Here is a 22863-nt window from a genome sequence, read left to right as displayed (position 1 = left end):
GCAGACTGAAATATTTCTAGGCTTTATCGGCAGAATTGATGAGGCCCTATGACTAAAGTTCCCACCGTAAATGAATCACAATTAGAAGAACCTAGTGCTGAAGCACGAGCTGTTTCTGATGTGACGTTCCTGGCCTAAAACCATTCTCTTGCTATTAAAGAATAGAATCTCCCATCTTAACCTTGGCAGGGACTGCCCAGTCCCGACTTGAGGAAAGTAAGACATCTCCACTTTACAAAAAATAATAGCATCTAACACGCTTAACCTTACCATGGGGGAGGTATTGTGGTAAGTGACTTGTGTATATTGACTTCCTTAATCCTCACAACCCTAATGGAAGATCTATTCTTATCACCATTTTTGAGATGGGAAAACCTGAAAGGTTGAGTACTTTGTAAAAAGTCACCCAGTTAGTTGATCGTAGAGGTAAGGATTTGAACTAGGGACCCTGTGATTGGAGACCTTCTGTTCCACATTGCCTCTCAAAAGCATCTGAGGTCCACGGCTTGATACCTGTCCCAGTTGAAAGAGTTGAGAAGTGATGGAACTGGGGAGGGGTGATTAAAGGCAGAGTGGATCTTTGGCCTTCCTATGCAGTGACTTCTCTTCTAGTGTGGATGGTGATCTTTTTGTGGGTCATGAAATCAATGTAATGGGTCACGAACAACATTCAAAAGAGAGGAGAAAAAGAGGTGGTGGGGAATGAGAAAAAGGAAAAGAAAGGAAGAGAGAAATGAAAAAAGAAAAGAACGTATCATACTGCACCACATGTAGTCAGAACAGTATTAATCCGTGAAACTTTTGTTCTGTTATATATGTGCATGCTGTGTTGTTATGAAAAAAATATCTTTCTTACTGTAGGTTGTAGTACCAAAAGATGACTGGATCTCATTCAAACTCAATAGTCATCAGGAAAATAAAAATTAAAGTAGTAAAATATGTTTTCAGAGGCAAAATATGTAAAAACAACCTGAATGCCTGTCAATAAAGAGCATATTTATAGGGCCAGGCGCAGTGGCTCATGCCTGCAATCTCAGCACTTTGGGAGGCCGAGGCGGGCAGATCACAAAGTCAGGAGTTCAAGACCAGCGTGGCCAACGTGGTGAAAACCTGTCTCTACTAAAAATACCAAAAAATTAGCCAGCATAGTGGCGTGTGCCTATAGTCCCAGCTACTCAGGAAGCTGAGGCAGGAGAATCACTTGAACCTCAGAGGTGGAAGTTGCAGTAAGCCGAGATCACACCACTGCACACCAGCTTGGGCAACAGAGTAAGACTTTGTCTCAAAAAAAAAAAAAAGAGAGATTAATAAATTATTATATATTCACAATACAGCTATTAAGAATGGCTTAGGTCTATACATATTAAACTAGGGAAATTTTCCATGATTTAGAAAGAAAAGCACACTCCAGAAAAATGCATGTGGTATGATCTTATTTTCGTACAATACATGATGAAATGATAAAATCCCCAACACAGAGGTAAACATTTGGGTGGCGGATTGAGAGGAATGGAAGAGGAAAGACAGAAGTAGAAAGTAAGGAAAACAATGACAAAGGTTTATAGCAAAAATAGGTATGTCCTGTATATTATTCAGGGGCTCATGGGAAATGGCGGACATATACAAACTGTGGAAATCGAGGAGAGTTTAATAAAGTGACTAGTTACAAAGTTGTGGGAACTGTTTAGGAAAACCAACAGGGGCTAGTCCCCTGGGTTTATAACAGCAGGGAGCCATTACTACCACCTGAGGCTGAAGGGGTACATGAGGGTGGTTACCAGAGCCTGGAGTGACCAGCCATATGCAAAGAGCCTCTAGACAAGTATTGTGGACTTTGGAAGGAGGAGGCCATCAATCTGCTGTGACTGGCAGGGAGGAAGAAGATTTCTCTCTCCTTTCACCCTCTACTCTCCTGCTGGTGCATCCCACTGGTCAACCCAACTGGAGGCGTAGGGGACCCACTGATGTGGCCTACAAAGGTCAGCTGCCAAGGACTGCCCTGGGCAGGGTCAGAGCATGGCAGAGGGCTCTGGAGAGCAGTCCTAAAGGGACACAGGGACACAGTCAATACAGACTACTAGAACATTCAATGAAAATGTAGAAGAATACAAATCCCATCTACCATGTTTCTATTTGTATGTAAAAATTAAATATTCACATGGATAAAAATGAAAGAGTTATCAGGACAAATGACAGTATTGATTTGTTTTTGTGATAGTATTTCAGATTTGGGTTAATCCAATCTAATGTCTTCAAAAATAATTATATTTAAAGGACAGTTTTCTTTTTTATTCTTTGCAGCAAGAGACCTGAGTTAAAATTCTGACTCTGCCTTACGTTGCTGTTTCTCTAACTTCCTCATCTCTGAACTGGGAATAATAAATACACCTAAGATTGCTAAGAGGATTAAATACGCTAGGTGATTTTGAGATCTTAGAACAGTAGTTGGCACACAGTAAATGCTTTAAGTGTTTGCTGTTATGTATGGGGACAACAGGACAAGAGCCTCCATGGCCAGGCGTGGTGGCTCACGTCTGTAATCCTAGCACTTTGGGAGGCCAAGGCAGGCGGATCACTTGAGGCCGAGAGTTCAAGACCAGCCTGGCCAACATGGTGAAACCTTGTCTCCACTAGAAATACAAAAATTAGCCGGGTGTGGTGGCGCACACCTGTAATCCCAGCTATTCGGGAGGCTGAGGCAGGAGAATCGCTTGAACCCGGGAGGTGGAGGTTGTGGTAAGCTGAGATTGCACCACTGCACTCCAGCCTGGGCGACAGAGTGAGACTCCATCTCGTCTACCCACCATCCAGCCAAAGCAAGTTCCCTGTAAAGGGCACTCTTGATCATGTTGCTGTCTTCCTTGAAGTTAGTCAGTGGTCTCCAGACCTCACAGGACAATATTCAAATGTCACCCTTACAGCTATCTCCAGCTTCATCCTTTTCACCTCTTCCCCATGTGCCTTCCCTCTGGCCACACCAATTCCTCCTGGTTCTGTACAAGTACCATGCTGTCCCATGTCCAGAGAATTCTGTTAGAAATGCCTTTTCCAGACCATGTCACTTTCCTACCTGGCTAACTCTTACTACTCATCATTGAAATTTCAAATGTCACCTCCCCTGAAAATACTTCCTGTTCCCCCCAGTCTGTTTAGAAGCAGCTACCACACCTCATCCCATAGAATCCCATGCAGGCTCTATCACACCACACTCCAATCATGAGCATACCAATTCCCCCATCAGTAGTGGGCCTCTCAAAGGTAGCAGTGACAATTTTTGTCTCTGGACCCCGGCCTAGAGCAGAGAACCTGATGAGAGTTGATACTTAATCTTGATTTATCTGGGGATTACATTCATAAATGAACAAGATAAGTAACTCAACTGACCCTGAGTCATTCAGCTAAGTAGGTGGCAGGGCCAAAATTCAAACCCAGCTCTGTTTGACTCCAAAGGCTACTACTTTCCCCCAAGCATCTGGAAGTTCTATGGCTGCCCTTGGAGGAGCTACATGCCTGAGGGAACTCCCAGGGGCGCTAGACCAGCTCCAGCCAGAATGAGCTGCTCAGCAGAGACCAGGAGAAATAAATGCCTCCTTTCTGGGAGAATCAACCCATGACATTTGCTTTATTAAGGGACTTTCCCAAGAAAATCAATTTCTGGAGCATGTTAAAATACAAACAAACCACCACCCAGCCACCCACTTCTTAAAGATAATTGGTCCAAAGAGATCTTAGAGAATTCAGACAATTCCACAATGCTGAGAGCACCATCTGATCACGTGAACTTTGTTTTCCCTAACCAAGCATTTTTCTACAGAATTTTGATTTTAAATTTGGCTTCACTGTGATATGTGCATCCCCATACTCTATCGTTTCACCCATGGCAAACCTGTGTGCACAGCCACGAATACCCTAGGGATTCTTGCCATAGGCACCACTTGAGATTTGCTCTTGTGGCTTATGATGATGTTACCAGAATCCCTTGATAACAGTGTTTATATCTATTTATAACTGTAACCTATTATCCTATTTTCCATATAATTGGATGAGACTGAGGATAAAAAAAATTTAGCTGCATAAGAAAAGTCATGCTTTTACAGAGCAGATGTTTGCTCAGCATGAAAAGTAAATTAGCCTTTAACACAAATACCCAGAAACACATAAGCACTCTTTCCAAAAGCACTAATGTTAATATTTTATCATGAAAAATAATTTAAAGATAAAGGATATTAAACATTCAAGGGAAGTAACCACAGATGGTTTTTAAAATAGGTATTCATTTTACCTCTTTAAGGTATGATGCTGGTTGCAATTCAGGCACTGGATTCTTTCTCCAGTCCAGGGCAGAGAAAAATGACTTATAATCTATTTGTTTTTCACTGTCTTCAAACCTGAAAATATAATTATAATATATAATTCGACTCAATTTGCAGAATTCAAGACGAAAATGTCAGTTTCAATTTTTATCATGAAAACATAAATATCATATATGCTTCAATATCTGATATTTTTCTTACTTCTTACAATTTCTTATTGCTTCTGACCCTCCAGAATGTTAAATTCTTTGAGCAGGGATCTTGCCTATCTAATTCATCAAAATATCCCCAACAACAAGATCAGTGCTGGCACTTAGTAGGTGCTCAACAAATACTTGTTGTAGTTGCCACAGAAGCAAATTTGCTCATTCAGTAACTAAGACCATAGTGATATTCTGTTAAAAATATTTAAAGGTCATTTTAGGTTAATGGTTGATATTACATGTCAGCAAAATAGAATATTCTTGTATTTCTTAAATTGCATACCTTTTAAATCTTTCAAGCAAGCTAGATTCATTTGTCTACCAGTATATTTTTTGAAAAAATAAAAGGCATCTTTATCATTTATTATGTAGCCATTAAAAGGGGTTATTTAGATCGAAATTTGCTATCATATAAATATGTTCTTGATACACTGTTAAGTAGAAAGGAGGCTGTACAACAGTATGTAGAGTTATGATCCCACTTTAGGTTTATATTTATATTAAAAAACAGAAAACCTGTGGTAGCAATAAATTTACATATTAAGAGTAGGTATCTCTGGGAAGAGAGATTCTGATTTTTTATTTTTCTTTAGACTTTTGTGTATCATCTGAATTGTTTTAAGTTTACGATAAGAAAAACTTCAGTCCATTTTCATTTTGAACAAAAATTAATAAATGATTATTCTGTACCATAAAAATATAGGTCAAAAATAATGAATCTCTTTGACCACTATTTCCTAATTATGGATATTAGCTAAAATTCTTCCTTAACCATAATAGAGATTTGGCCATGAAGATACAGTAACTTCAACACAATTGCTACAATGACCTAAACACAAAATACTTAATATAATGCCTCAATGCCACCTATCCTAAATATGATCACATTCTGCCAGTTTTTAAGGCTAATTATCATGTAACACCAGTTTTTGAAGGAAAATACCAAGTGGTCACTAGACATTGTTCCAGGCACCCTATTCCAGGCTCCTGCCCTTAAAATATACTTCTAATCAGTCCAAAGATTTTTCTCTTTTCTTTTCAAAGTACTAAAAAATTAATAGCTTATATTTATAAACTAATAAAAATTAGCAGCAATAAATTAAATGTTACAAGCTGAAGTCACATAGCCTCATCAATCTAAACAAAATGGAATCAACAAAGTGACCAGAAGAGGGAAAAGGGGAATTCTGTAATTCTTTTGTGTACACTTTCTTTGGCCAAGGATTCTAAGATACAATTCCAATATGCTACCCCCTACCCACTGTTTACCCTTTAAATTATGGCTCACTAGTCATTTCAACTCCTTTAAAGGACATACTCTGTTTATGGAAATATTTATAGCCAAAATGTAGGACCATTATTTCTTTTATTTGTGTATGTTTTGGGGGAAGAATGAAAACTCAATTAAAGATGTCTCATAATAAACTTTTTTTTTTTTAACACAGAGCCTTGAAAGAAAGTATTTCCTAATATCCCCAGTAGGAGCTAAGGTCAAAGAATGAGATCATGTAGGACCTTTGGTTTTTATGCTGAGGAAAACTAAGAGCCACTAGAGCATATTATACAGAAAGGTTATGAGACCTTCAATGTTCTGAATGTTTGTGTCCCCTCAAAATTCATATACTGAAACCTCATCGATGTGATGATATTAGGAGTTGGGGCTTTAGGAAAGGTGATTAGATAGTGAGGGCTCTGCCCTCATGATGAGATTAGTGCCCTTATATTAATTAAAGAGGCCCCAGAGAACACTCTTGCCCCTTCTGCCATGTAATCCTGTAAGGATTCAGAGAGAAGGCATCATCTGTGAGCCAGGAAGTGGGCCCTCATCAGACCCAAATCTGTTGTAATCTTGGTCTTGGACATCCCAGCTATGAGAGCTCTGAGCAATGAATTTCTGTTGTTTATAAGCCACCTAGTTTACGGTATTGTTATAGCAATCTGAACAGACTAAGAAGGGACTTCTGATATTTTTAAAAGATCACTCTGACTGATATATTCAGAGTAGAACACAGAGGGCAAGGCAGAAGTGGCAAGGACAGTTAGAAGTCCCTTGCAGGTATCCAGATGAGAGATAACGGCAGTTTAGATGAGGGTGGTGGCACTGGAAGGCAGTGAGGAGTGGCCAATTCTGAATATATTTTGAATGTAGGATTCCCAAAAGACTATATATATTATGTAAGAGAGAGAGGGAAAAAGAGAGAGTATTCAGGATGACTCCAACGCCTTTGCTTGAATAACTGGAGCAATGAAGCTGCCCTGAGATGAGAAAGACTGCAGGGGCTGCAGGTTGGAAAGATCTTGAGTTCAGTTTTGGATATGCCACATTTGGATGGAAAGTGAGCAAGTGGGGCTATGAGTCTGAAGCTCAAGGAAGTAGTCCATTTGAAGATACAAATATGGGAGTCATTAGCCATATAGAAGGTATTTAAAGCCATAAAATTGAGAGACTTGAGGAGATCATCAATAAAATAAGTTTCTGTATCTGTTCTTAAAGTACAGAATTTGTCAGTAAATTCCCATTACATCAATTATAAGAAGCACTTAACTCAATCCTAGAGGTTTCAGAAGTATAGTATCCTGGTAATCTGGCAACCAGACAAAGACTACCAAATAAATCTAGGGTCACATCAGACTTCACTCCTCATATACAATCCACTAAGCAGTCCTGTGGGTTCTACCGCTGTAGCATATAACAAGTCTATCTATTTCTCTCCATCTCTTTTACCACTCCCTAATTCTAAGCCACTATTGTCTCTCATCTGGATTATAGCAATAACTTCCTGTCTTGGTATTGCTACTTCTACTCTTACCTTGCTACAGACCATTCTCCACCACAGTGCTCTTTCTAAAACACAGATCAGATCAATCACTTTCTTGCTTGCAATCTTCCAGTGGCTTCCCAATCCACTTAGAACACAAGGTAAACTCCTTATCAGGGTTTATAAGACCCAATTTAATTTCGCTGCTGATGGCCTCTCTGATTACATCTCCTCACTTGAAAACTCTCTCTGTCTACAATGTTTCCGGTATACTAGCCTTCTTCTGGTTGCCTGACCATGCCAAGACTGCTGGCAGAAATGCAAGGCATTTGCACTCCTGGTCCCTTTGTCTGGAAAGTCCCATTTCAAATGTTTCTTCCTTAGAAAGTCCTCCTGAAGTTCCTCTTATCTGAGTCCCTATGCCTGAATTTGCATTTGCCCTAGATGATGGCACCAGAACATACTGGAAAATTTCTGGAAGTCCCCACAGGAAGTCCTATCATTAGACTTTGTTACCACTAACTCTGATATTTACCTGTTACCTCATAACACACAGTCTTCTTTCCTGCCCAGTTCATTATGTCAGACTCAAAACATTGAACCATTTATCCATTTAGGGGGACATTTAAGAAGAGTATTTAGGAATCAAATCATATTCAGGAAGGTCCACTGAATAAAAGTATACATAGCTCAGAAATAATGTCTACAAGTTTTTTGAGAAAAAATGCTTGAACGAGTTCATCTTTCCAAAATCCCAGAGCCAGGCCTAAAGGAAGAGTTGTGGTAATGTGGTAAAATACTCCCAAGTTTTTCTTTTCAGTTCTGTCTTAGAGGATCTCAGTGTGTGGGAATCCCCCCAAGAGGCACAAGGGAGAAAAGAATAAAGGATATTTCAATTAAAAGGAATAAAACTAGCTCATGTTTCTTGGAAGAATTCTCTGCTCTTGGGAAGTCGATAGAGTTGCGGTAAATCACGATGAATCAATCACAAGTACTTCTCTCCCTTTTCCCCCAAATCCTACCAAAACGACCAAAAACCAATAAAAATAGGTTAGAATCCATAATGACAAAGAGAACTGGAAAAAAGACCACAGTAGAGAAGAGATGTCACTCTTTTCAAGATGAAAAGTAAACAGAGAATTGGTAACTAACTTGGCAGAGCTGAGGAAGAGAAGCTGAACCCTAAATGTCCCTGTCAGTAGGGAGAGGGCACTCAGAGTCCAGTCGATTTGGCCCACAAAATTCCTGGGAGACTGAGTGACTGCAGACTCTGGGTGCCAATAAAGGCAGGAATATGGTGTGGCACTGAAAACACAGACTGTGTGAAAGCCTGAAGACAGTGGGGGCTGGGCGCGGTGGCTCATGCCTGTAATCCCAGTACTTTGGGAGGCCAAGGCAGGCAGATCACGAGGTCAGGGGATTGAGACCATCCTGGCTAACACAGTGAAACCCCGTCTCTACTAAAAATACAAAAAATTAGCCAGGCGTGGTGGCGGGCACTTGTAATCCCAGCTACTCGGGAGGCTGAGGCAGGAGAATGGCGTGAATCCGGGAGGTGGAGCTTGCAGTGAGCCGAGATTGCGCCACTGCACTGCAGCCTGGGTGACAGAGCGAGACTCCATCTCAAAAGAAAAAAAAAAAAGCCTGAAGAAAGCAAGAGCAACTGAACTGCCACGTATCTTCCTCCATACTGTGCTCCTCCCTGTAGAGAGCAGAGGTTTGTTCCCCAGATAAATTCAATGAAAGAAGCTCCAGTTTGGGAAGAGGAGGCAAAATGGAGTGCAGAAGATCAGGGGTGGTCAGGTGCCTTCCTTCCCCTTTTCTATTCCCAGAATACCAGTGGCCATGCTTAAACTCTCCCTTTCCCCCATCACACCCTCCCTCTTATCTTTGCAGGAGAAGATAGGATTCTTCTCTCCATACTCTGAATGCTTCCAGAGAAATCTCCAGATTCCAGCTGGGGATTCTCTAATAAAATGAAGGCTCAGGAGTTGACTGGGTAGTGAAATCCATTAATCAACAAACCCCTTCCCCCAACCAAAGCATCCAACATTAAAGACAGAAGCCAAAACGGCAACAGAAAAAAATAATAATAAGGAACCAAAGGCAATTCAGGGAATAGAGGGAAAGATGTGAGATACAAGGATGTATTACATTCCTGAAAAAAGAACAGAAGACTACAAGAAAGGAATATCTGGATGAAAAATGTGCTCTTGGAATTAAAAATATTAATATGATAGTAAAAGATGCAGTAGAAGGGCGGAATAAAAACTTAAGGAAATCCCTTAGTAAATGCATCCTAATGAAAAACAAAATCTGGGAGAGAAAATATCCAAATTCGAGAGATCTAAAATCTTTGTATTTATTATTTATTTATTTATTTGTCATACAGGGTCTTGCTCTGTTGCCCAGGCTGGAGTGCAGTGGCGCGATTATAGCTTACTGTAGCCTCGATCTCCCAGCCTCAAGTGATCCTCCAGCTTCAGCCTACTGGGTAACTGTGACTACAGGCGTGCACCACCATGCCTGGCTAATTTTTTTATTTTTATTTTTTTGTAGAGACAGGGTTTCGGGTTTCACTATGTTGCCAGGATGGCCGAGAACTCCTGAGCTCAAGTCTCCTCTTGCCTCGGCCTCCCAAAGTACTGGGATTACAGGTGTGAACCACCACACCTGGCCTTAAAATCTTAGCAACAGGAGTTCTCATAATAGAGAAAAAATTATTAAATAATTAATAGAAAATTTCTCAGAACCAAAGGACAGTGACTCCAAACTAGAAGAGCCTATAGGGTGTTAAGCAGAATGAATCCATATATAGCTACACGCACACACACACACACACACTCTCTCTCTCTCTCTCATCATGAACTCCCAGAATACTAGGAATAAAGGGAAGATCCATAGAGCATTCCAAAAGAATAAATAGCAATGGAAATCAATATTAAGCTACATTTTCAGTCACTATAACAGGAAGTTAGCAGACAGTATCTGCAAATGATCAATTATGATATCATATGCAGTGCACCCAATATGTACATGCTATTTTAAGTAGCAGAAGCAGCTAGAAGTGCTGAAAGTGGCTTCTTCTTGTGAATGGGTCTGGGGGGTGGAGAAGAATGGCCAGAGACTGCTGTTGTTGAAATAAGCTTTTTAGAATGATTTGATAATTTTTGACTATCAACATATGTCAGTTTGATATGAAGAAAATTTTAAGGAGTGTAAAAAGCAGATGAGAGACTCTGAGACATGATTTTCCAGGTAGTAAACATGTAAGTCAGATGTGGAAAGATAGAAGTGCTACTAGTCGGGAGTATATTCAGGAGGAATGAGTCTCTCAGTTTTCCTCCCTGCTCCAAAATCCTGCCCGTAGCCTCCTGGGCCACTGACGTAGGGTGACTTTTCATGCCATCATTTGTTATTATAACATGCACTCTAATATACACCATGCTTGTTAGATGAGGTTGTAAGGAGAGAATAAAGACATAAGGAAGATCTCCAGTCCTAACAATAGTATAGGTCAGAGGAGGAGGAGGAGGCAGGGGAAGCAGTTCAGAGACAGAGAAAGGTCTGAATATTACAGGAGTGAGAACAAATCAGTCAGTGACTACAGTTACCCCTGAAGGTTATCTCTCTAAGTCCCCCCATCACGGAGGCCTACCTCTGTCTCATGGCTAGAAGCATCATTTACCAAATCCTAGCCACCCTTTCAAAATAATCTGGAAAAGCCTATGAATCGTATAGAAGATATATCTCCTTATTTCATGGCCATGCTGTGCTTTCCATAAAAAAAAAAGTGGTTCCAATTCTCCACCTGAGTCCCCTGCTTCACTCCTCTCCAAACGACATTGGCTCTTGTTCAAACTCTGATCTATGGTCAAAGGACAAAGATTTGCCACTCTGGAGGAAATTCTTTTCAAAAGGCTTTGAAGGCAATTCCAAAGAAGAACTTTCTATGGCCACATTGTTGGAATCAGTGTGCAGCCTTCCAGGGTGACTGCCCTAAAGGGCAGCACTAATTCTGGCTTTTAAGTGTTCCTACGCTTGTTAAAAAGTCAGCCTTCTTACTTTCAAGTCCTAGCTCACAGTGCGAAAGTGTTTTCCTAAAACCTCCATAAATTCTTCTTTCCCTTTGATACTTGTGAATCCACCATTTTCTCCAGTACACAAACTCAGAGACATGTTTGTGGAAAAAGAGGGAGGGAAGGCAATTCCTCTGGTTCCTTTCTAGATAATACGACCCCTCAAACAGAACATGCTTCCTGATGTCTTGCTAGGTGGGAGTTCTTAGAACTGGGTCTGATGTGACATCTGACTGATGTTCATACCCCCCCTCCCCAAAATGATAAATGGCTTGAAAACCACAGAAACCAAGAAGCCATCCATCTCCTTGCTACGGGGAATAATCCTGAGCTGCTCTATTTCCACCCTTGGTAGAGGTAAAAGCCTCAGTGGCAGCTGTATTTTGCTGAAGAGGAGCCTTCTTCTCCTCTATTGCAAAGGTCACCTCATCATTTAGGGGAATGGTCTGGAAGGGAGAGAAGACGGTGAAGATCCATTTTTTGACTCAGTTGTATTTGGTTTCAGTCCATTACCCAACAAACCCAGGGTTGCATCTTGAAACACCTGGTAAAAGTCGTCAAGGCCAGACACTTGAAAAGAGATGGAGCTCTGGGCCCCTGCGTCAAGTTGCCAACAAGTAACTCTGGTTATCTCTAAATAGTCATGCCTCTAAATTCCAATTCTGACTCCACCACAGAGGTGGGTCACAGCTGCCAGGTAAGGACTGTAGATAGAGTCAATACTCTGTCCATATGGTTTGGGATTTAAAAGAAAAATCTTTTCAACTAGAAATCCCATCATATTTGAAAAGGTAGAAATCTGGGTGGATGGATGGGTCTGACAAAGAGACAGAGAGTGAGATGAGAGAGCACACAAAGGAGGAAAAAGGGAGACAGAAAGACAGAGAGAAGGGGCTTCTCTGTGAAAACTTCATCAGTACACTAAACACTCTGCCACAATAGCTACCACATGGCTCAGCCCTTGCTTTTCAGCCTCACTGCCAGGTATTGTTGGGTGAAATCACAGGAGCCCCAACCCTGCCTCTGGGAGCGGGGCAGGGGGCAAGGCTGGGTAGATTACAATTCGATGATTTTAAAGCCCTGTTAACTTTTTCCATTTTAACTGATACTTCTGGATGAGGTACCAGCTCTCTTGGGAGGCCAGTTCTAAGGCATTCCATGGAACCCAAAGCCAACTATAAAAGTCTAGCTCAGGACAGAGCTGCTAGGGAAAGAGTTATACTTGAATCTCTAGTTATTCCAAGTCTAGATCCAGAAGGCCACAATTAGGGGAGGAGGCTGCCTCTTTCCTTCCCAGTCCCACGAAGAATACAGAATGGAATGGCTTCAGAATTCCCTCTACCTCTTATGGTCTAACAATCAGAATTTTTTGCTTATTATTACAGAGGAATATTAATATCCAAATGAAGACTCAGAGGGGTTGAGTAAATGCCCAAGAATCGCATGGTCAGGAAACAGTAGAGTTGACCTGCAGAGGCAGGAACAGCTCTGGTGGACACCAAGCCCATGTTTTTCTCCCCCATGTCCAGTGCATTAGCACAGGACAAGTCTTTGAGGCTGCAAAAATGAATGAGACCTAGTCCCTACCCTCAGGAGCTCAGACAGAGGCAAAGGTTTAGAGTATCTTAGGCAGTTGTAGTTCTACTTCCATTAGAGGCTCATCTTGGCCTGGAGCACAGTCTTTCGGTAAGAAACTCTCAGAGTTTATACTTACGAAATGAGGAATAATGCCTACTGTCAATTAAAATGCACCTTTTCATATGCTCAAAAATTTACAAAATATTCTAAGGCCCTTAGCACTACATCAATACAAAGTGTCACTCCTATTATTAATGGATAATTGCTACCACTATATAGAACAGTTAAGTCTTGATGCTCTGTACGTTAATGAAATGAATTTGCTTGGTAAGTAAGGTGACCTTATACCAGCTCCCACAGCACAAACTGACAGGGGCTGAGGTAACCAGATATAAAAAGTTTTGAAGTCCTGATTCCAGTTTGAGTTATGCTAACATAATAAGGAAAAGACCAAGCTGAATTATAAGAAAAATGGGGATGGAGTAGAAGGAAAGTCCTGGTACCAAAATGTAGGGTTAGGAGAAATACATGGGTAACAATTACTGGGTGAAAGAAAGCATCCATCCCTTTAGCCATATTGTTTTTCATCTCCTGATCTGAATTCACCACACAGCAGGGTTACACAGCTGCCCAGCTCCATCCCAAGGCAGGTAAAACTATTCTTGGGCAAGAGCATGCATGGAACAAAATCAACAAGCTCCATGCCTGCCTCCCACGGGAGACTGTAGATGTCAGAGGGGGCTCTGGCTTAGCGTGCCATAAGGAGGGCTGTGCAGAAAGAGACTCTCGTCGGCGCTCTGTAGGGAACCATAAGAATGCAGAATATAAATGTAAGCTGCAGGCTGATGGGCCCATTAGGAATTAGGGCAGTCTTTGTAAGGAATGATGCAAAACACTAAGCATGTGACCCAAATCATGGCAGGGCATACTGGAGGGAGAGGGGAATGGGAATGAGACATTTTCTAATCTGGTTAGTCTGAAGTTTCCCCTGAGTGTGGAGAAGGGTCACTGCACAATTAGAGGCAGAGTTAGACTGAACATGGTCTGCTTAGCAGCTGAATGGGATGACCTCCTCAAAGCTAACCTGGGCTGGGAGACAGATGTGTTCAGAGACTGAGACGACTTCGAAGCAAGTTCTGAAACAATCTTTTTGCATTTAAGGTCAAATCATAAAGGCAAAGACAAAACAGTCTGCTGAGAGAATGAGAGAATGATGACTTGGTGGCCTTAGCACTGGATAAGAAACATGTAGTTCCTCCAGAGGCCAGGCTCTCACATTACTGGACTCTCCAGGACAACTCATCCTCAAGGCCATCAAAAGATAATCTAAATAAATATCCACAACTTCCTGACTAGAAGACAGCTTAATGGGTGAAAGGCATTCAGATCCAATTGTTGAAAAACATGGCTTCCTCTACATAGAAAGACACAGGTTTCTTCCAGTTCATTTCTAAGTCCAAGTGTGTGGTCTATGGTCCCTGACTTAAATTTATCTCCTAGTCCTCAATCAATTCTTTGCACCAGGTATTGTGCTGAGTACTTTATGTATGTTATCTCAATTAATCCTCCAAACCACTAGGAAATAGGTACTGTTACCTCATTCGAGAGATAAGGAATCTGAGGTTCAGGCAGGTCAAAACCCTTGCACAAGATCACACAGCTAATAAGTGGACTCAAAGAATTTAAGAGATGGGAGTGGAGGAGGGGGGTAAAATTGTCGGGATGTGACAACTCATTGGTTATTTATAGGTGGTAAATCAAACAGAAGCAGTGTCTGCATCTGAATGAATCAAAGTTCAAGTCACAACTCTTCATTCCAAGGTAAGGGATAAAGAGACACATAAATAGTGCTGTGAGAATTCTTAGGAGATAATCACTCTGATTATCAGCCAAATGAATGCAACAGAGTTTCATGGATATGGTGCCACTTGAAATGGGTCTTCAAGGAAGAGGAAGCTTTCAGCAAGTGAAAACCATTGGGAGCTATTGCCTACTGAAGAAATAGCAAGAGAAAAGGCCAAAAAAAGGGGGGGAGGAGGGGGAAGGCGGGAGGTATATGTGTAATATGCTAAACGGCCCATGTGACTGGACTACTGGGAACAGGAAGGGGAGTTTTGGTGGTGGGGGATGATAACTGTGAAGAACTCTGAGTCCAAGGCCTGCCTACTTCATCTCAGTTCCTTTACGGCAGGATCCCTTACACGGCTGCTAGCAAATAAAAGCAAACAGAGTTAAACAAAAACAAAATTGAAACAAAACAAATAGAGCTGATAATCTAGAAAATTATTCCAGGTTGATTCAATGCACACACACATCCAACTAGATTTGCCCTCTTCTGGGTTTCCCTCCTGATACCTTGGACCCTAGTTCCCTGACATAGAATTTGGCTTTATCTGTTCCTTTGGTTTCTCCTTTTGTCTCATACAAGGACTCCCCACTTCAGACCCTATTTGAGAACAATGCTTCAGCTGTCAACCCTAAGCCCAACTATGGAGAAGGAGCTTAATTCAAAGTTAAAGAGCTGGTCCTTCCTTAGAGAGCAAAGAGACACAACAGAAGGTTTGTGAGTAAAAGTGCAATATGATGACATACATTTTTGCTCTTAGAAGGTACTTAGCTGCTATATGTAAAGATGGATTTAAACATTTAGAGACTGGTGGATGAAACACCAATGTGGTGGCACTGCAGTATTTAAGCAGCAATGTGGGTCAGAACAAGAATGTCATAGTGGAAATGGAGAGGAGAGAGTAGACGCAGGCAGTAAGGAGGAGGTAGAACTGTCAAGACATCCTAATATACTGGCTATTTGTAGACAGTAATTCAAAATGATTAGAAGCAGAGGATGTGCATTTGAAAAGTTCAGGATTCAAGTCACAGCTCTTCTTCTACACTATGTGACTTTGGGCAAAATACCTCATCTCTCTAAACCTCAGCAACCTTATGTATGAGATAACAAAGAGAACAGTTTCCACCTCACCAAGCTGTTCACAAAAAGTAAATGAGATAATGTATCCAAAGCAATGATCACAATGCCTAGAACACAGCCAAAAATGTCAGAATTATCAAGATACATAAGTCAGAGGAGGAGCTAGAGTGAGTGATGCTATAGGAAGCATAAGAGATGGCCAGAGTCTAGGTGGCTGAGAGGGAAATCAAAAGTCAGGTTCGACAGGAGAATTGATGTGTTTTAGCAAGCAGTTCACCATGCTCTCGTTTTATAGCATCATAATCTCTATGTTTTACATCTGGTGCTCTATCAGGACAGAGCCCCATGCTAATAACCCTAGGTTCTCTTACTGCATAGCTATCAGGAACTGCCGCTTTGAAAACCTGCCCTGAATTTTACATCTAATGTCCTCCTAACCAACAAAGTTGTGTATTTCGTTTTGTCCCAGAAATCTGTGGATATATAAGTGTGTACTCATGTTAAAAAGATAAAATAATAATTTGTAATAGGCTCAACATTCAAAATCAAGACAAACTTTTCCTTCTGTAACACTTAAATGGAGGTAGGTCACCAATAATATAATGAAAACAGTTAAGGGTAAATCAAGGGTAATTAAAGGGAGATGTAAAACCAGGAATGGTCCCCCAAATAAAACTATGCAGGACAATCCCTATCAAGAGTGGAACTCTAACTTACCTTGACAATAAGGATTCTAGAAGATCATCACTCAAAGGTAATCTGAAGGATTTGCACAGCCTCTTAATGTCTTTGGTGGGTAATACATTTTTTCTGCATTAAAACAAAGTAAATGAGCTTTTATATACCTTGTATACCTTTAGTAACAATTACATACTATAGGAAAGAAAATACATTTGTGATGTTTCCTGAGAATGTACACATGGAAGTATAAAAATTGGTATTGGAATTCACAATAAGGAAGAACAGTCACATTTCATTTCATCAACTTTTTCTATTTCAGAGGCCACCAGATTCCATCCTTACAAAGGCTTTTCCTTCAAGATACAGATTCTTGGTTGGTGACAGTATAGCCTATTAAGGCTGCAGCCACAAATGTTGCTCTAAGTAGTTGATCTGCATTCTTGACCACTAGTCAAAAATGGTTCTAATATTTGAAAACATCTCTTAATTTGACAGGCATCTATGAGCCTCCAACACAAGTATGATATGACTTGAGGGTGTTTTTCTGTTCTTTTCCTTGGATCCAAACCTTATAACCTGGAAGCCCCAGCTGGGGCCTCAATATTCACTTCAATTTTTTCAGATGCTAGCAGTTTTCTCTAGAGCAGCCCAACAGTCATCTTCTCCAGTCTTCTGGGGGGCAAAGAAATGCTTGTCCAATGTTCTCATTCAGCCAACACTTTTCTAGGCATCGGGCAAAATTAGAACCAACAGGAAAGAAAGTTGGTTCTTTTCTTTGCAATGAGAATGTTTATATCTAGAATCAAAGCTTGTTAGATCTGGAAGAACCTCAGGCTATCTGGTCAAGTGGCCTCATTGTTTCTAATAAGCGTTCCTTGAATGAAGGAAGGCCACACTTCTCACTCTGGGGAAGGGGGCACCACCAGGGTGGAAGGCAGGGACAGGGCAATGCAAAACTCAGGCCGCACATCTTCTAGGAAGCTTGGGGAAGCTTAAAGAGTCAAGGAAAAATATCATCTTTATAAAAACTCAAAGAGGATGCATTATGGATTAATAAAAAACATGTTTATTTCTAAGACAAACTATGGGACCTACACAGATATTCAGGGAATGCAGTTGGCCACTTGGGTTCAGACTTCAAGTTTGGGGATAAGGCAAGAGGTCACAAGGAAGAGAGATGGCAGTGGTGTGCAGCAATACGGATTAGAAGCTAGAGCGAGAACTAACATTTTTCTAATTCCAGATGAAATCAGTAAATTTATATTTCTCCCCACTGTATCAGGTCTGTAAGATGAATGCAAAGAAACATATTAAGTTGTTTGCATCCAGTTGCATATAACGACTTAATGAAGCTCAACACGCACACAATCAATGTATAAGAAATAGCTTATGCTGAACTTCATTATTTTCAAAAAGAAATAATTTCAAAGAAATTCTACAGAATGTTTGCTTGAAAATTCCATTTTCTGTTTATTATAAAAGTTACATCTATAAATCCCCATCAGTACTAAAATAATGTTAAAAAGACAACATCTCAGAATTAACCCTCCTAACATTTTGATTTACTATGCTTCAGTTGAAAGCTTCTAGAAACAAATGAAAAGAACATGCAAGGGAGAAGCCTATTCTTTCAAAGATACAGGGCCTCCCCTATTCCATCAACAAGACTAGCCTGGCCAACATGGTGAAACCCTGTCTCTACTAAAAATACAAAAAAAAAAAAAATTAGCTGGGCATGGCGGTGAGAGCCTGTAGTCCCAACTACTCAAGTAGGCTGAGGCAGGAGAATCTCTTGAACCTGGGAGGTGGAGGTTGCAGTGAGCCGAGGTTGCGCCACTGCACTCTAGCCTGAGCGACAGAGCCAGATGCCATATAACACACATACACACATGCTCACCATCACTGGGAAATATCTGTACCCAAATACTTCTCCAAAAATGATTTAAGGTGTTTGTGCTAAATAGTAGAGTATGAGTATGATGACACATGTCAATTTTCTTTTTGCCCTTTTTGATAAAATAGAAATTCCTTCATTACTCAGGTTTACAGAAATGTAAATGATTAGAATCAATAAAACAAAAGCTCACTTTTGTCGATCTTTATACACACAGGAATAAATCAAAGTGTCGAAATTCTCAAACATATTTTTCTTTAACTTTTCATGGGCCAGTGCGATTAAGAAATTCGTATCTGGACATGTGCCCTCAGGTGCACGGTAGTGACGTGCAATGGTTACAAATTCTTGCTCTGTGAGGTTTCCAACAGTCAAAGACATCAATATGTCTCTGTAATAAAAATGGAAAAACATTTATAAACTGATATCTAAGAATAGAGTATTTCACATCTCCTTCTATTTAAAAGATCCAAATCCCATTTTACAAAACTTTTACCAACTGTACAGAGGTCAGGTGATTTTTTTAACTTAATTTCTCTACTTAATTTGGGAGCAGCAGGAAGGCACCAATGCCAGAATGGAAAATCATAGGCACTGTAGCTTATAAATAAAATGGCATTTTGCCCAGAGTCAAACACCTACCAAATAACAGCCTGCAACCAGGAAGTAAATTTTTAAAGGCTTTGAATGGTCAAAAAACCTGTCACTAAGTACATGACTTTATCCAATGCCTATTAATCTTCCTTACACAAAATAGTAACAGGCGTGGGTTTCTGGTTTCCTGGGACATAAAATTTGTAAGTTAATAAATTAGAAAGGTGTTTTGGGATGGAGAAAGCAATCATGCACATTTCTGTAATAAAAAGTAAAAATGGACACATCCTGGCAGTGAGAAAAAAAATAAGAGAAAAAAAATTAAAAGTTAAAAGACCTATGTAAGTGTACAGCTGTCTGCATCTTTAGAAGGCAAATAATACTGAGATTATTAGGTAGAGCTAAAAAAAACTAAACACCATATCAATGAAGAAGACTCAAGGCTTAACAAATTGGCTGAATTGTTTTCAATGTAACTCTGTATGAAAGCCATAAACTATGCAGCATACATCAGACAGAATTATATCAAAATGATTAAAATGCAAAATGTTATGGTGGTTACAGGAATAAGCTTCCACTGTCTAGAAAATTTACTTACTGGAAATAATTCAGTTCCCAAGAATCCTGAATAAACAAGGGAATAGAAAATTTTATTTGGCCTTCTGCTAGAAAGAGGTCTTTCAGAATAAATGCTTTCAGTTCTTTTAGGTATTTCTGGACATTATCATTTAATAATTCTAGATTCTCCGAGTCAAGAATTTCCATAGAGTCTAGGAAAGCCCAAAGCATTGATGTTGACCTATCTAAAGGAAATTCATTTAATCTACATCTACTTCTCAAGTTTCCTGGGTTCTTTTGTTTTAATTTGGTTTTGCTTTTGTATTTTTAATGGGAAACGAATGCAAAATCCAACCAAGATGATCCCTGAATTTCAGCAAGTCAGGTCAGACAATCAATTAGTAATATTGGCAGGCGGCTCGCTATATGGAAAACACTGTAAAAGGCTCTCTGGCATTTGAACTTTTCAGGGTCTGTTATCTATTTGCACTGTCCAAGCATATAGATGATCTTTCAAAGCCACAAACTGGTAGGGCCACTTAAATAAACTGAGTAATAGCAATAACCTCTGCCATTTGTTGAGTACTGTGTGCCAGGTCCTGTGCTAGCAAGGACTTCTGGCATCTAGCCTAGGAGGTGGTGCTACTATTATCCCCACTGTACAGATGTGAACTGAGGCACAGAAATGTTAAATAACCTGCCGAATGTCACAAAAGCCAGAATGCGAACCCATGTAGTCTGGCTCTAAAGCTCATGCTCTTGCCTACTACTCTATCCCTCTTCTGTTGGGACACAGAAGGCAGAGAGAAATGATGGAGTGGGGCTCAGTCAGGAAATGTGCCTAAAGGCAGTGGGGTTTAACCTGATTTTTTATGGACCTCTATTGCCTTTATTGTCCATCATCTCTGCTTTGAGGGCTATCACTAACCATTATTTAAAAAGTCCTAAGAGAAAATAATTTCAGAAAACTTGAGTCACCAAACATCTCTGACAGAGGGCTAAGTAACCACAAAAGAGCCACTCCAAGGAAAGCCCCTGGCTCCACTACAACGCTGGTCAAGAAACAGTCATGCCATGTGTGTAAAATGGAACACTACACCATCATTAAAAGCATTATGTTTGGGGTCAGGCGTGGTGGCTCATGCTTGTAATCCTGGCACTTAGAAAGGCCAAGACAGGCAGATCGCCTGAGGTCAGCAGTTCGAGATCAGCCTGGCACATGGTGAAACCCCATCTCTACTAAAAATACAAAAATTAGCTGGGCGTGGTGGCACACACCTGTAATCCCAGGTGCCTCGGGAGGCTGAGGCACGAGAATCACTTGAACCAAGAGGCAGAGGTTGCGGTAGCTGAGATCATGCCACTGCACTCCAGCCTGGGTGACAGAGTGAGACTCTGTCTCAAAAAAATAAATAAAAATAAAAAAAATTATAGAAAAATAAATCTAAAAGTTAAAAAAAAAGTTATGATGTCTGGGAGGCTGAGGTAGGATTGCTTCAGCCCAGCAGTTTGAGGCTGCAGTGAGCTATGACCATGCCACTGTACTCCAGCCAGGGCAACATAGTGAGAACCCATCTCTACCAAAAAAAAAAAAAAATAGCTGGGCATGGTGGCATGCACCTATAATCCCAGCTACTTCGGAAGCTGAGGCAGGAGGATCACTTAAGTTTAGGAGTTTGAGGCTGCAGTGAGCTATGATCATACCACCGCACTCCAGCCTGAGTGACAGACAAAGACCCCATCTCTAAAAAAAGAAAAGTATGGTATTGATTGATATTTATTGGTATGATAGATGTCCACGTTATGTTGATAAATGTAGTATGATCCCAGTGAAAAATCAAGATACAGGTGCACATATGGTCATAGAAATAAGGCCAGAAGGATGCATGTCAAAACATCAATAGTATTATCCTGAATGGCTGAGATGTCTTTTAAAAAAAGGTATTTCCATTTTTTTTCTGGATTTTTGTAATAATCAAATATTATTTTGTCTAAATGAAAAAAAAATTTGAAAGCATTTCCTTTTGAGAATAGGATATGGCGTGAAGAAGAGGAAGTGGCATGTTCCCAAGGACAAGGAAAAAGAACATGTGGAGCAATAACTAGAAACTTTCCATACACCTTTCACTAAGCTTATTATAGCACCACCAGAACATAAACGTTTATTTGCCTTTTCATTGGATAAACTGAAATTATCCTGGCTTCACTGCAGTTAAAATTTATATCTGCTGGGTTTCTGTATGTTTGGGTTTTAAACAGCTCAGTATTCCAGTTTTACATGACTTTACATCAAAGTTTCAAACAAGCTGTGCTATATTTGAAACTGCCGACAGCCCTGCAAGGCATCAGGGGCTCCTGGAGCGGCTGCCTGTGTGGCTGCTGTGCCCACATAAGGCAGGTTCCTGCACCAGGGATCTCAATCAGGATGTACAAGCCTCACCTTGCAGACCTCAGATGGCTGTCTCCACTCTGCCCCGCATTTGCCACATGTGTTTTTCAGGACTCACCCCCGCCCTGTTAAACTTTAGTAGGATTTACAAAGAACTAAAAATCCAAAGTCACGCATTCCATTTTTTATTGTGGTAAAATACACATGGCATAAAATTTGCCACCTGTGACATTTAGTATATTCACAACGTTGTACTACCACCACCTCTATCTAGTTCTGAAACATTTCCATCACCCCAGAGAAACCTCATACCCATCGAGCAACCACGCCTCTTTCCTCCCTCCTTCCTAACCCTCCTCCCTACCCAGAATCTGCTATCTTTACAGATTTGCCACATTCTGGATATTTTATATAAATGGAATTATGTAATATGTATTCTTTTGTGATTGGGTTCTCTCAGCACATTTTCAAGGTTCATCCATGTTGCAGCATGTATCAGGACTTCATTGTTTTTCACGGCTGAACTCTTACTCATCGTACTATCATACTATTGTTCATTCTATGAATGTGCCATATTTTGTTTATCCACTCATACATACATGGACATGTGGGTTGTTTCCACCTTTGGCTGTTGTGAATAGTGCTGCTATGAACATCTGTGTACAAGTTTTTGTGAAAACACCTGTTTTCAATTCTTTGGGGTATATATACCAAGGAGTGAAACTCCTCGGTCACAGGTAAGTCTGTTTAACCTATTGTGGCACTGCCAAACTGCTTTCTGTACACTCTATTTTTGCTTAGCAGCAGCCACAAAAACATAGGTCCAACTTCCATCAAGCATAGCCCTTCCTCACCTGAAACATCATACTGTACTTGAAATAAGATCTGA

General features: G+C 40.5%; 1 protein-coding gene across 1 annotated transcript in view; it reads right to left on the bottom strand.

Moving 5' to 3' along the window:
* LOC100597632 (EF-hand domain-containing family member C2) overlaps positions 1 to 22863 on the bottom strand; it is a 189040-nt gene that overhangs the window by 50471 nt on the left and 115706 nt on the right. The window contains exons 12-14 of the mRNA XM_030827088.1: positions 18627 to 18824; positions 16576 to 16668; positions 4283 to 4388 (exon numbers count right to left, since the gene is read on the bottom strand). Coding sequence (XP_030682948.1) covers positions 4283 to 4388; positions 16576 to 16668; positions 18627 to 18824 — 397 coding nt within the window. The remainder of the gene's footprint in view (positions 1 to 4282; positions 4389 to 16575; positions 16669 to 18626; positions 18825 to 22863) is intronic.

Source organism: Nomascus leucogenys, chromosome 14 (assembly GCF_006542625.1).
Source record: "Nomascus leucogenys isolate Asia chromosome 14, Asia_NLE_v1, whole genome shotgun sequence".
NCBI lineage: Eukaryota > Metazoa > Chordata > Mammalia > Primates > Hylobatidae > Nomascus > Nomascus leucogenys.
Note: the sequence above shows the minus strand (reverse complement) of the source record. Positions and strands in the feature narration are given on the sequence as shown.